The sequence below is a fragment of the Anolis carolinensis genome, chromosome 1, assembly GCF_035594765.1.
Source record: "Anolis carolinensis isolate JA03-04 chromosome 1, rAnoCar3.1.pri, whole genome shotgun sequence".
Classification (NCBI taxonomy): Eukaryota; Metazoa; Chordata; class Lepidosauria; order Squamata; family Dactyloidae; genus Anolis; species Anolis carolinensis.
The window spans coordinates 272,452,340-272,468,440 of NC_085841.1; the positions used below are offsets into that span (position 1 = coordinate 272,452,340).

The 16,101-nt window shown below is 38.3% G+C and overlaps 1 protein-coding gene across 2 annotated transcripts in view; it reads right to left on the minus strand.

Moving 5' to 3' along the window:
* Window positions 1-16,101, minus strand: part of pde3b (phosphodiesterase 3B) — a 105,709-nt gene that overhangs the window by 51,924 nt on the left and 37,684 nt on the right. For both annotated transcript variants that reach the window (XM_062967681.1, XM_062967680.1), the window contains exon 2: window positions 2,025-2,075. In XM_062967681.1, coding sequence (XP_062823751.1) covers window positions 2,025-2,075 — 51 coding nt within the window. The remainder of the gene's footprint in view (window positions 1-2,024; window positions 2,076-16,101) is intronic.

Sequence of the window (16,101 nt, forward strand, 5' to 3'; positions counted from 1 at the left end):
ACACCCTAAAAGCTTTAATAAAAATCTCAGTTTTAACTCAGCACTGCAATTAAACCACAATTGGGCTTCCAATAAAAAGTCATTCCACATGAGAAATGTTAATGCTGGAAAAGCTTTTTACCATATGTCCTCAAACAATTTTGTGTTCCAGCTGGTGGACCATAAACTACACCTGCAGTCCTCAGACTGGCATATAGGAAGAAAGGTTTCTTTAAATATTGATATCCCGAGCTATTAAAAGATTTAAATGTTATTACCAGGACCCTGAGTTTTGGAAGCGTGACAACCAAGGCAATTCTCTTAAGTTAAGTATTACATCCTGTCTGCATAATATTCTGGTCAGTAGACTAACTGCTACATTTCCAAGTTGTGTTCAGTGCAAGCCCATGCAGAATGCACTGCATTACCAATTCTCAAACTAGTGTTGCCAGGTTACTCCTATCCAAAAAAGCTAGATCACTCAAACATGGCCCCACAAGTTCCAGTGACTACTCAGGCTCCAAGTAACAGAGTTGTATTTTAGTGCACTCCAAAAATGGAAAGACATTATATTAGAGTGATGAACAACAATTTTATAAAAATCTACAGACGTAAGTCCTATTGAGTCCAATTAGGCTTACGCCCAGGTAAGTATAGGACTGCAGCTTGGAAGTTATTTAAATTACAATGATTAGGTCATTCATCACTAAAACCCCAGTAGAACTCATCAGGAAGCAATAAAGTTCTCATCAGGAAGCAATAAAAATGTTGCTAGGAAAATGTGTTGGAAAGGGACTTAGTTATGCCAAACATTACAGGAATATCTCTACCAAGGAGAAATACAGTCCCTGATAATATAGTGTAAAAAAGAGAGAGAAAGGGAGAGGGAAGGGAAAAAAAGGAATGTGGTACCATCTTTAAGACTTTTTATTGTACCTTGTGGAAAATTCCAATGTTACGGAATCCTGGGAATTGTACTGTTACAAGGCTTAATCTTTAAAAACATATTTTTAAAAGGTATGTTCCAGAAAGTAAAGTACTTCTTGATTAAGAATTTTCTTTCCCCCTAAAACAGTCAACATTAAATGGATTGTTTTAAAACATTAGCTTTGGTATTAAAATGCAAGAATCTTACTGACTTCGGATTGTTTGGCCATGTAATGTTAGCAGTGTGCCTTATGAACCTGGAGTGTTGGCTATAGTTTTCCAGGGAAAGTGAGATGAATGGAAGCCAAGATTTAACAATGTCTAGAAAATCTAAGGGAGCAGTAAATTTAATTTATAACTCCAATGGGGTAAAATATTTATATCACCTCTCAATTTGCATTAACTATGCTGTCCACACATGTTTCACTTCTTTGAGCATATCACGTGTGTTTTACAACAGATAACTATAATCAGACCATGCACATCAGAAGTGTATGCATAAAACACTTTAAATTTGATGCCAGAAAGAATGGCTAAATTTTACAATAGTGTTTCTAACATATGTTGAACATGTTAGCAACAGGTGGAAACATTTTGCCATATATAGTGGACTGGTGTGCAAATCAAAAAACCCTAGAATCAAATAGACAGTATAAAAAAAAACAAACTGAAAGTTAATCAAATGGAGAAGACTTTGATCTTGTCTTTCCCTGAGGCAGAGATTCTGAACAAATCTTGCCAAGAAAACCCTATAGGTCATCATAAGTCACACAAACAAACGTAAACTATATAATATTATACAATGCATCTTTACTTGTGTGTTTGAAACTGAGATAACTAAAATTGAGAGGAAGAGGTTGGTAGTATCGCCTTTTGTAGACTTCAGTCTACATCCTGAGGTGCAATAGTATTATTAAAAATTTTCAGTGGTCAAAATTTATTTACAAATTAAAAAAAGCCCTGAGTTTCAGTTTTCAATGAAATCCAGTTTCAAGAGTGCTCTGTTTCCCAACCTAGTTAGATAAGCAGATATTTCCTGTATATAGGAATATTTGTTAATCATTTATCTACTTATTAGCAACATTGGAATTTTGAAAACATATTAAAGACACACTGACCTGATAGTAAGGTTTATACCAGTGCGTTAAATCCCAGTCCCAAAGAATCATCTGTAAAAAACAAAAATAAATTGTAAAAACATATCATAATTGACTGTGACTACAGATCAGATTTTACCATCTCAAATTTTCTCAACATAAGAATGAGCTGTAAAAAATATTTGACTGAATTAACTGTACTCACTGTATCCAGATGCTACAAGTGAACTGTAATAAGATCAACAAAAGAGTGTCTGAAATCAGGTAGTCCTCTTAACTTGAACAGAAATTAACTGTCTTAAATCTCCAAATTTCCTCTTTGTTAGCTTGCATTACATTGAATTGCTCAGTAGTTAATTTAACTTGTGCCTTTTCTTTCAGAACCACACTATACACAATGGGACAGCCCCATAAAAAATTAAGTATCCACCTTTTTCACATAGGTTAGAGTGAATGATTTTTCCATCACCAACCTGGCTTTTGCTATTTTGCTTTGTTGCTTCTAGCAATTTTGTTCTCACTCTACCCATAATAATGAAATTGGACTGGAGAAAAATAAGAACGGGTAACTGGATGAGGTCCTAAATACAAAGGTATAGAAAAGTGAAGAAAAACAATTGATTGCTCAATCACATCTAATTAGTTAATCAAGCAAAAACATATAGGTTCATGTTGAAGGTCTTTATTTTTAAAATAAGCAGAACGTTATCACCGCAAAATTGCTAAACTATTACAAAATATATTCCATTAATATTTTGTATTATTATTCATTTAGTTAATTTCGCTACACTAAACTAGATTTTTCTGAGAAATGCCAAACTACATTTTAGGTACTAGAAGACATGGATTTACATGGAAATCTAAGAAAACGGTAAATGCCATTGTGGTAGCAATTATTATTTTTACTGACTAGGTAATCAAAACTTATAGGCTCCAAATCAGCAACAATCAATTGCCATGCCAGACACAACTGCATATGGAAGGAAAACACACTGCATCCAGCAGCTCCTCAGTATGTGAAGGACACAATCTGGCAATGAAAACTTCTTTCTTTCACTTTCCCTGGTTGGAGGACACGATTTATAATCCCTTTTTGCTAGATGTAGAAGCTAGTGGAGCTTTAAAGGCTTGCATTATGTATTTTGTGCATTTTGTTTAGTAAATAAATGTATTGCTATTTTCTGGAGTCTCGATTTTCATAAATCTGCTTTTTCAGTTAATGAGTGGTTACTGGATTTTTGAAATGCTTATTTAAATCCTGGAAATGAGGGCACTTCTACACTTACCTAAAATCCAGGAGGAAGCGGGTTAAAATAACCTGCTTCCTCCTGGGTTTCAGTCCCCACACCTCCCACAACCCCAGACTTTCCCTTAGTGGGTGACCAGATGCCATCCCAGGTCAAATAAAGGTCCACCCAGGATAGCATCAGCCATCCCCCAGCCCACCCGCTCCCCTCAAAACTTACCCTCTGGAAAGTCCTCCTGGCGCTTGGAAATCCCTCCCCCCCCCTCACTTCTTGACACATAATTTTCAAGCATCAGGAGGAATCTGCAGAGGGGCCTGCAGTGCTTGCAGGCCCCTCTGGAAAGTTTTGAGGGAGGAATGGGGGCCTGGGGGGGAGGGGGTGGGTGCCCTTCTGCTCCTTCAGGCTCCAGGAGCCAGAAAAACTAGGATGGCTGTGGGGATTGACCCCCAGGATTGCAGAAAGCGGTTCCGAAAGTCAATCCTCACAGGCCCAGCACTTTCAGTAAGGTCCGGATCTGTTGCGTTGTTTAATTAATCCAAAGTAAACTGGGGAAACCCAGTTTACTTTGGATTAATCCGAGTTTACCTGAGGCATTGTTTCGATGCTTCAAGTAAATCCATTACCTATCACGGGGTTTGGGCCTATAGTGAAGGGAACTGGTTTCTGTCCAATGAGTTTGAACAGGTGTATCATAAGGCTTGAATATAGACTTAGATTTTATGATGTGCTCTGGGTAGAAGCATGTAAAAATGCAAAGTACAAAGATTGAATATTTGATTGATAATCTTGTAGATGATGCAGAAAAAATATTGTCTTTTTCCTCAGATTGCACTATTTTAACCAAGAGATTTAAATTCTATGGGATATATTTATAATTAATATTAAGAAAACCTTCCTCACAATATAAGTTGTTCAATAATGCAAAAGACCACTACAAAATTGCTACCTTCTACTTTAGAAGTTTTATAAAAAGGCAAAATGTCTGCTCTTTGGGGACATTGTATTTCCTGCACGGTTAATGCTTTGGACCAGATATCTTATGACCTTGTATCTCTATGATTCTATGCTTTTGACCAGAGCTTCCTAAACTTTTCCACGTGCAACCCCTTTCAAGCCAATACATTTTTACATGATCCCAGGTATACAGGTATATAAAACAGGTATAAAAATAAAACATTTATTGATAACAAGTCAATATTTGCAAGACTTGCTAAATAGTCTGATTTTCCTTTTTATGAAGTATAGTTGAAGCATCTTCTGCAGAATCCACTTTAAACACTGCACAACAGCTTTGTGTAACTGTTTAAAACAGCCATTTGGTGATGTTTAGAAACATTATACTATCGTATTGCCAACATTGAGCTAAGGGGACCCCATTTGGGATCGGGGCCCACAGTTCAAGGATATTCTTCTGTTGAAGAAGTGGGACAACTCTATCAAAAAAATGGGTAGTGGGAGGAAACAAAAACAGAATTGCTAACTTCCTATATTATAGTAAACAAGAAATGGGTGGATGGGGGGCTCCCTTGTTGGGAATATACTTTGAGGCAAGTCAGTTAGCTAGGTTACTAGAATTCAAATTGGAAGGGTCAAAAAATGGGTGCAAATAGTTGGCAAAAAGGAACGTCAATGGGAGAGAGAATAGATAGAAAAGACCTAAAGAACTTAAAAGCAGGGCCTTGTTTAACAATGTTGTTAATCTGGAAAAAATGGCAAACTAAATTACGAATAAATAAAATTGACCCTTTCCCATTAGAAACATTGGAAAATAAGGATAGGACATTTAAGGAATCTAATTAGGGCATTGAAGGAAAATGGTATCAAAAGGATTGGGGACCTCATGGATCCCAATGGAGAAATATTGAAGTGGGATAAAATAAAAGATAAATGTGGTCAAGGGAATTGGATAGCATGGTTAGGCCTGTCCAATAAAGCTCGGGCCATGAAAAGAAGAGAAGTAGCTTAAACTTCACTGTATTGAATAATTAAAAGGAAAATAGAAATAGATAAAGGAATGACTGGACTACATTTCCAAGGATAGTTTAAAATGTCATTTAAGGAATAGTCACTTTTGGAATAATGTACACTGAAATAAGTCATGTATGGCAAAAAATAGTTAATTGTTGGGATGTATCAAATAAATTTAAAATAAAAAAGCCATTTTTTTTTTTAAAAAACCTAGAGTTCTCACTGATCTACAGGCTAGTCTTTTGCTGTGCATTCAGGTGAAAGCAGAAAAATGGTCTCAGCCACTAGCTATGTAACCAAAGTAAACAGAAAGGTTTCAATATGATCATAATGAAGCCAAGTCAGGGCTGTAAGGGCTGCTTGCAGGCACTTGTACTAGTTGCTGGTCAGAACTGAACAACTCTTCTGGAGGTCTAACCTGAATAGTGACATCAAACACACAGGGTATATGCACTTTCTAACTGAGGTGATAAAGCTTGACTTTTCAGAACATCAGCTTTGTAGAATGCTAATAATACCTGATTTAAAAAAATGTAAAAGTTTTACAGATTTTTAAACTTAGAATTTTGAGTATTGCATTGATTTGGAATTATTTGTTCTTGCTGTTTAATAAAGCTATGTCTGAGCACAGTAAGTAAATATTTCTATGGCAACCCAGCACAGAAATAGCTAAACAAAGATACTAACACCATAGCAACTTGATTCAAAAATCAAATCTGTAAGACATCTTTAAACAAACACAAAAGCACTATTTCTAAAACAAGAAACTCATTTCATTACGCATATTTTAAAGAATTCCTACCATCATTTCAAAATGAAAACTTGTCTGTATTGAAATGATTGCTTCTCTTTTATAACTCCAAATGACAATAAGGTTATGCTGAATCTGATCTCTGCTATCGTAACTTCTATGAGTCCCAGATTTTACCACATGAGTCCCAGATTTCACCATTTATCTAGAAATCCTGGCTGGCACAAAAGTGGGTAGAGAAGGAGATTCTATGATTACGCTAGAAGAACAATTAAGCACTTTCTTCCTGGAGCAAACTTTTATTCTCAAGGGTACACACTTCACCATTGCTTTTCTGCTGTTTAGCATCAATAAGTTCATTTTCCCTCTTATGCACTAACACAACCATCTTGATCACAGGTAGAATTTTAGCCCACATAAAATATCTCTGACACAACAGTGAACACTTCTGCTAAAGAATTTGCAGTAACACCATGCAATTATAGTCTCACGGTGTACCTACATGTAGCCTAAAATCCAAGGCCAGGTCAGAGTAATAATACTATGGGCTGGCTCCAGGGCAGCAACACTGCCCATCTCTGTCCTGCAACAGCAACAAGATAGAGTCCTTACACGGCCAACAAACATGTCTACATTCTAACTCTAGGTTCGAGCTTCAGAAACGTTCTGCACATATTTCCCATGTGTGTTACAGAACATTCATTCTCTCTCTCTCTCTCTCTTTATATATATATATATACCATGTTCCCTCACTTATTGCAGGGGTTACGTTCCAGGACCACCCGCAATAAGTGAAACTCTGCAAAGTAGAGACGCTATATTTATTTTAATATTTATACATTATTTTAGTAGTTATACACTATTTTAAGTCTTTATCAACCAATCGTGTGTTGATAAATCGCCTCCTCCTCCTCCTGTTTCCGCTTGGGCTCCTTTTCTCTCCCTTTGGCTTCTCCTTCATCCCTTCCTTAGGATGTAAATTGTAATTTTTTATGATTTATAATATTCTTTTAGAGTTTATTGAAAAACTGCGAAACAGAAATCTGCGAAAAGCAAAGCGCGAAGTAGTGAGAGAACACTGTATATACAGTTGGGGGGGGGGGGTATTTAGTCAGATACCCGTTGTACAAGTTCTCCCACTTAAAAAAGATGAGGCCTGTAATTGACATCATAAGTAGACCTCAACTATGAGAGACAACCTTAGAAAACACATCCAGAAAATCACATTGATTTTGTCATGTTGTCTCTCATAGTTGAGGTCTACCTATGATGTCAATTACAAGCCTCTCTCATCTTTTTAAGTGGGAGAACTTGTACAATTGGTATCTGACTAAATACTTTTTCCCCACTGTGTGTGTATATGTGTGTGCGTGTGTGTGCGCGCACACACACACACATGTGGTGGATAGAGCAGCAAGATGTTTTAGGACACAGACATCTTCAATAACTTTGGATTATGCTTGAAAATGAGTTTTCTTCCAGGATCTCCCTAATAATCTAAACCAGGTAGAATCACGCATTATTTCTAGGAATTTGTGATGGATATAGAAAAGAAACTGTTTCAGTGCAAGACTGAAACATTCCTAACACAGAAAGCCTATCTGTCGCACCCCAGACCGGAAGCTACCTATGACCAAAGCATCACACAGAAGTCCAGAGTAAAGGCAAACAGTTTATTGTAAAAACCGCACAAAAGATATATAGTAAAAAGCAGGAATATGAAAAGGTGTAAAATCCAGAAAGTCAGCAATCAAATATCAAATAGCAAGGCAGCACAAGAATAGTCCCAAAATCCAAAAGCAAATGGAGTCCATAAGCAAAACTTGAACCAGGATATACAACATGAACATGGTAAAACTCCCAGAATACTTGAATCCCAAAATCAAGATAAGAATTAGGGTACATTAAAAGCCACATTATTGAACTGAAGAACAAAGAGCCCGTAGCTCCTAATAAACAGACATGAAAGCATTATGTCTCCCCTGGAACTTCTGCTTTCCACGGAGGCGTGTTGACCTACAAAGCTGGCTATCTGCTTGAATTTGCAAGCGAGCCTTTTGGCTTAGGTCAATGTCACCAGGTGCCTTCCAATGAGAATTTCTCATCAATTCGTCTTTGCTAGACTCCTTATCTGTAGATGATAATTCCAACTCCTGTGGCTGGCCTTGAAGGCCTGGAGGATCAGAGGCCATTATATTCTCAGGCCCATCTGTGTCTGTGTCTAAAGCAGTTTCACTTTCTGGCTATGTATGAAAATTCCAGGGCCTGCATCAGAATGAATCCCAGGAAAGCCCACAAACCCATTTGAGTTTAAAGCACCAGTGAACCCATCAGTCCCCGCCTGCTGTAACTGCTGCTGAGCTATAATACTATCTTCTAGTGGCCAGAAAAGGAAAGAACAAAATCAAAGGACCCTTCTATACATGGCTTAAAATCTGGAAGTAAACAGATCAAAAAAGGGATGGGTTGGCCAAACAACGTTTAGCCAAAGTGTGTGTGGAATTGGGTTAACATCCGAAAAGCCTGTGTTAAAAATGTGTGTGAAAATCCTTAAAACCTTTACAAAGGTCCACCTGAAAAATGTGCATGTTCACATGACTGCAGTCATGCAAAATGCATGCTCTCCTTCGTTCCCTGTGTGGACTGCTCCAGCGCATGTGCATTTTTTAAAAGCCTGAAACAGCTGATCAGCTGATCAAGCTGTCAGGAGAGTACAAGTGGAAAGTAAATAGAACTTTCAAAAATTCTTTTAAACTTTATAATATTAAACAGAGCTTGAATTAACAATTGGGTGAAGAGAGATTAGAAATCTGCTTGTGTTTACATTAAGATATTCGCATGTACACATATGAGGTCCAGCGCATAATGGAGTATCTTTTAAAAAAAATAAAACTGCTGAGAGAAGACCATGTCCCAGGATTGACAGGTCTATGTGTGGACCTGCTGTCAGATCCCGGAATTGTTTGCCCCAGATTTAAAGCACACATTTTGGCGCTATCTACCCCAATTCTAGCTTCTGATTGCAAACCTAGCAAAGTATAATAAACTTATAAAGAGAACCTGCTACTGTATTACTGAATTACCGATTTGAAAAAGTTTTTAAAAGTCCATTACAGGAAATTCCTTTTCCTTTTATTTTTATTTAGAGTGAAGAAGGTCATCGGCCTCTAAGGCAGTGATTCTCAATTTGTGGGTCCCCAGGTGTTTTGGCCTACAACTCCCAGAAATCCCAACCAGTTTACCAGCTGTTAGGTTTTCTGGGAGTTGAAAGCCAAAACATCTGGGGGCGCAAAGTTTGAGAACCACTACTCTAAGGGTTCAGTCAAAGCAAAACAGCTTATGCCAATGAAGATAAAAATTTGGAAATGTACCCACTCTGACTCAAATAAAGTGTTACTCAAGAAAAATGTTAATAAATCACCCAGCTTACACAAATTTACACAAACATTTTAGGTTTTGAATTTTAAATTGTATCAGAATATAATTGAAGTCACTCTAAAGGACCTCAGTAAAAACGGATTAAAGGGATATAAAACACAGCTACAAAATACTTACAAACATAATAGCAAAATTTAGTTAAAAATGAGTAATTTCTCAAATAAAACTAACTTGAAGGCCTCAAATAGTTTTAAACAGACAAACAGTAGTTCAATGAATGTAAGCTTAATCAACCAGAACTTTCAGATGTTTTTAATGAAATTAAAGCATGAAAATTTTGAGATCTGACAAATTTTAATAATTTTGGAATGTAGCTTTATGAAATAAGCACAGCTTTGTGTAATTCATTTTATTTTGCTAGAAAAAGAAAGTTAAGCAAGGATTCAACCATTTGATCATATTCAAACTAGAAATCAGTTATGGTATTCTGAAGTTACCAGGTCCACTGAATCAATAAAATCTAAGTTTGGGATTACCAAGCTTCACCTGATTTAATTAAATCTACTGCAACTGGAACTAATAATAAGCTTTATGCTTGAAAGCTAATTATGCCCTATTTCAATTTGCATTATCTCACTTCTAATATATTTAGCAGAAAACTAGTAAAGAAATACACTTAAAATAACTTTAAACTCAGGAAAGCAAGTTTAATGAAAAATAAAGTTCCAAAGTCTAACTGAGTGAAGAATCAGACTCTTTCACTAAAATGTGTTGCAATAAACAAACAGAATGGAAGTCAAACATCATGGTCCCCATCCAGTCAATTGAGAGCACAATGACTGCAGACAGCAGAATCCAACTGGACTCAAACCAGCAGTTTTCCAAATCCTTTTTCACCAACACATACACAATAGTGTATTTTAATATATATTTTATAGAGATATGTTTTGGTGTGTAGCTTTTATCGAGGTGCATATTAATATCATCATCATCATCATCATCATTTAATTACTTATTAATCGCCCTCCATCCAAGATGCTCTAGGCGATTTACAAGATAAAATTGTAAAGGATAAAAACATAAATACAAATACAGTAGAGTCTCACTTATCCAAGCTAAACGGGCCGGCAGAAGCTTGGATAAGCGAATCGCTTGGATTATAAGGACTGATCAAGGAAAAGCCTATTAAACATCAAATTAGGTTAAGATTTTACAAATTAAGCACCAAACCTTCATGTTATACAACAAATTTGACAGAAAAAGTAGTTCGATACGCAGTAATGTTATGTTGTAATTACTGTATTTACGAATTTAGCACCAAAATATCACGATATATTGGAAACATTGACTACAAAAATGGCTTGGATTATCCAGAGGCTTGGATAAGTGAGGCTTGGATAAGTGAGACTCTACTGTACTGATAAAATTAACATAGATCAAAAGCTCTAGTAAAGAGCCAGGTCTTGAGTGCTAGGGTAAAAGGCCCACATCACGCATGGCTCTCATATAGGGAGGCAAGGCATTCCATAAGGCAGGGGCAGAAATAGAAAAAGCTCTGCGTCTGGTCCTTTCCAAGTGCACTTCTCTAGGACCCAGTATATAAAGTAAGTCGTGTTGGGATGGTCGTTGCAACCTCCGATGATGGGAGAAGGAGAGACAATCCCTAAGGTACGATGGGCCCTGGCCATAAAGAATTTTAAAGGTCAGAACTAGCAACTTATATAGACCATGGTAATCAGTTGGAAGCAAATGCAAATGCTGCAGCACTGGTGTTATATGGCATTTCATGGGTGTTCTTGTGAGTAGCCTGGCTGCCGCATTCTGAACAATACGAAACTTTCGGGTCGTGGACATCGGAAGGCCAACATACAGGGCGTTACAATAGTCCAGCCTAGACGTGACAATGGCATGGAGAACTGCTGCCAGAGCCTCATCAGATAGATAGGGTGCCAGTTGCCTCGCTTGTTGTAGATGGAAAAAGGCCTGTTTGCTAGCAGCAGCGCCCTGAGCTTCCATTGTCAGCTGCGAATCCAAAACGACATCCAAGCTCTTAACAGCAGGCGAAGGAGATAGGACAGCACCATCAAAGGTGGGTAGCAAATGGGTCAGACCAATCGAGCGGCCATGCCAAAGAATCTCAGTCTTCGCCAGGTTCACCTTCAGTCTACTAGCATGTAGACAGTTCAACAGAGCCTCCAGACATAAGGTGAAATTGTCTGGTATTGACGTTGCTCCAGGCTCCAAGCACAGAAGGAGTTGGGTGTCGTCCGCATATTGATAGGAATCTAGGCCGAAACTCCGAGCCAAACTAGCAAGGGGTCTAACGTAGATGTTGAAGAGAAGAGGGGAGAGAATTGCACCTTGGGGTACCCCACATAGGAGGGAAGATCTTTCAGAGACTTGGTCCATATACTCCACTCATTGGCTCCGGTTTCGGAGAAATGAGTTGAACCAATTGAGGGCCTGACCGCGAACTCTGGACATGGCGAGACGGTGAATCATTAGATTGTAGTCAACGGTGTCAAATGCTGCGGTAAGGTCGAGCGCTGATCCGCCGCTATCAGACTGGCAATGGAGTTCATCTGTAATGGCAACCAGGACTGTCTCCGTCCCATGGCCAGGGTGGAAGCCTGACTGGAAATATGTGCATTTGTGGTGTTTTTGTTGTGTTCATGTGTTTTAATTGTTCTTTAACCCACCTTGAGCCATGAGGAGAGGGGGCAAGAAACAAAATTATTATTATTGTTGTTGTTGCTGCTGCATATGCAGACAGCACAAGATGATCAAAGGAAATTGCAGGTCTGTGCACACCTCGTACATTCTTCTGTAGTCTTTAACTCATGCTGAAGGAGAACTAGAGGAAAAACACATCACTTCTGCCAGGGGATAACTCAGCCAAGCCCTCCTCTTCCCCAATTAATGTAATTTATCTGCTTTGCATATCAGAGATTTCCAGAAATCATCAAGATAATTGCTTGTGATTCTCTCAATTGCTTTAAAATTCTACAAGAACACAGATAGCTATATAGTCGGTGTAATGACTTTTAATATTAATTGCAGCATCTGCTGAAAAAAGTTTATTTAGAATTTTAAGTTTTAGAATTCACTATCTGTGACCAGTACACTTGTAAATATGTATCTTTTTTCAGAATTGTCCAATTTTTTTTCATTCTTGGGACATAACATGGCAGATGTGCTTGCCATGTTAAAAGTAGCACATTATTCTGTTTCTCTTATGCTTCTTTAGATGCTCCCATCCCTCTTCTCCCAGGTTTCCGTATTGCTTCATAATCAATGCTTTTGAATGATGATTTCCATACAATTTGCAACGTGCCTTACTGACAGTCTCATTTCCTGATGGGATGTGTGTCTAACATGAAGTGGCCCCTTGTGTCTTAAAGCTGGTGTTCTATGGTGTAAGGGACAATACTGACTGGTTAACAACTCTCTGGAGACTAACAAATCTATTGTGATATAAGCTTGCCAAAGGTCAGAGCACAATACAGTAGAGTCTCACTTATCCAACACTCACTTATCCAACGTTCTGGATTATCCAACCCATTTTTGTAGTCAATGTTTTCAATATATCATGATATTTTGTTGCTAAATTCGTAAATACAGTAACTACCATATAGCATTAATGTGTAATGAACTACTTTTTCTGTCAAATTTGTTATATAACATGATGTTTTGGTGCTTAATTTGTAAAATCATAACCTATTTTGATGTTTAATAGGCTTTTTCTTAATCTCTCCTTATTATCCAACATATTCGCTTATCCAACGTTCTGCCGGCCCGTTTATGTTGGATAAGTGAGACTCTACTGTATGTAGTTCCAATGATTTTCAAATATCTCAGTGCTTTCACAAAATAATTGTTTTTAAAACTTTAATTCTTACGCCTGTTTCCAGATTAGTTAAGTTTTGCTTTTAATTTCTTCATACATTCCAAGCTGACATTTTGAGAGGATTTTAGACTTTGTGGCAGAGTACTGGATTCAACTGCTTGATCAGGTGACTCTAATCACTTCTAGCTGAATCAGGAGACCATTTGGACAATAAAGCTTAAAGTAACAAAAGGTTCTCTCAAACAAGTTGCAAACTGGATCCAAGTTTTTAGTAGACAACCATATAATTCAGAATTTATGTTCCATACTGGTTCAAAAATATGGCAATTAATAACTATATATTTTAGAAAAGGAGAACTCTAAGTAAACAAATATCCTATTGAAAGCAAGTACAAATTACTGTATTTTGAAGAGCAACCGCATCATCCTGAGCCCTAAAAATTACATCATACCTTTCATATAAAAAGCTCTGGATCTAAGTTTTTTTTTAAAGTGAAGTATAAGTATGGCAAAAGTGTTTGAAGATCCAGATATTGTAATGTCTGTGGTAGCTGCTCTAATCTTAAGGCAAATATCCCTTTCAACTTTGCATATGTTCACAAATTCTACTTTTAGATATTACAGCTTTTTTCTTTTTTTGCCACAGTTTGAAGGTTCTCTAGAAGAACCTGCTTCCCAAAAAACAAAAGTGATTAATGCCAGAATGAACAGGTTTTTAAACAGAAGGGAGGGGTTGCTGAATTTGGGTGCGTTTGTATTAGAACTACAGATTGCTTTGCTTGTGTACATGTTATATGGTATGTAAGGGTATGTATCTGTATGATATTAAACAAGGGTCTTCAAAAAGTTTCTGCACTTTTATATTTTAATTGGAAACGATGAAGGAGGGAGTAGTAGTAATTGGTCGTGTCTGAGAGTGTTGTCAGTAGTCTATCTGGCAAGCCAGCTGCTCTTATAGCTTAGTACAAGAATTGTCATGCTGTGGTAAAAATGGCTGTGAAACTGATACATTGCATCAAAGAGGACCATCACTCTATCATATGTATTTTGTGGGCAGAAGGTGTGCCAGAAGCACAAATTCATCTCCACATGCAAGTTCAGTATGGGGATAAAGTTCTCTCTTATATCTATGAGTGGACTGAAATGTTTAAAAATGTCAAGACCCAGGCTACGGAGCACCAATAACCATGCGCAGAGGCCAGATTCTATCTAATATCTTTATTAAAGGAATATATAAAGTCAATAAAAACAAGTTCAGAAGTAGACCTTTCAGGAAAGGTCAAATATAGTCCAGGAAAACAATGTCCAATATGAGATATTAGAGTCCAAAGTTATAATCCAATAACCGAAACACACACTTTGCCAAGCAAAGTGTGGGGAAATGACAAGGTCCTTTAGTCCAATGGAGCTTGACAACAAGGCTGAGAGACAAACTGGATTCTAGGCAAACAAGGCTTGATACGAGGCAGCAAGAAGCAAGAAGCAAGAACGTGGTCCGTGACGAGGTCCGGGGAACAAGGCTGGCTTGGAACTGGTACAAGATCCGTGGCAAGGTCCTGGAAACAAAGGAACTGGAGTAGCGTAGTCTACACACGAACTCACTCCAGAAGCTGACGAATTGACTCCGCGAGGATCCCCCTTGCGGGAAATAGCTATATAGGGTCTTGTTTTCCCGCCAAGGAACACTTTCCCTGGGGAACAAGAAGTGAAACCCAAACTGTGTCCAGATGCATGACTCCTTAAGATTTCCCAAGGGAAACAGGCTTAATCAGCTAATTGTCTGGCAGCGATCCTGGCGCTTCGGCGACTCGCCTCCCGAGCGCCTCTATCTCGATTATAATCATCCCGGCGAGAGAACGGGGGAGAATTCTGCCCAAGGCTTGTTTGGCTGACTTCTTGAGGGCAAACATCCTGCAGGTGCAGGGACTCCGATTCTGGCTGAATCGGTGGGAAACCAAAGTTTTCCTCTTCATCTGCCACAATAGTACTGGGAACAGGACTACATGGCCCATGAGACATCACACAAAATGGCCATACTAGAGTGATGGATACAGAGCACTCCAAACATCCAACTATAGCCATGATAACAGAATAATAGAGTTTGAAGAGACCTTGTGGGCCATCCAGTCCAACCACCTGCTAAGAAGCAGGAAAATCACATTCAATGCACCCCCGACAGATGGCCATCCAGCCTCTGCTTTAAAGCCTCCAAAGAAGGAGCTTCCACCACTTCAGGGCAGAGAGTGCTGATCAGCTCTCACATTGAGGAAGGTCTTCCTAATCTTCAGGTGGAATCTCCTTTCCTGTAATTTGAACTCATTGTTCCGCGTCCTAGTCTCCAAAGCAGCAGAAAACAAGCTTGCTCCCTCCTTCCTATGACTTCCCCTCACATATTTATGCATAGCCATCATGTCTCAGCCTTCTCTTCTGCAGGCCAAATATGCCCAGCTCGAAGAACAACAGTCAAAGAGGTTGCAGTAAAGCTGAATATGAATGCTGGATCTGCCAATGCCCTGATTCAGTTCAGGAAAGTGTGTACCAGGTGGGTGCCCATGCAACTAACAGAGGAGCATAAACACAAGTGCTGAAACTTTTTGAAGAATACTTGTACATACAGATACCTCATAGTATGTGCCTTTTCATATATATTATTAGATTTATTAATACCCTGCTTTATCTCCCCCAAAGGGGACTCAAAGCGGCTTAATATAAAAGCATCAGCATACCCATTTAAAATATATGAGATGTGGTCAGCCAAACAGCCTAGACCTGGACCTGAACTGGCTAGGGCTTTAAAAGTCATAATCAGCACTTTGAATTGTTCCCAGAAACAGACTGGCAGCCAGTGGAGCTACTGCAATGAGGGATGTGGGGGTGTCCACTCCCTGTAGCCAGCCCCAGTGAGCA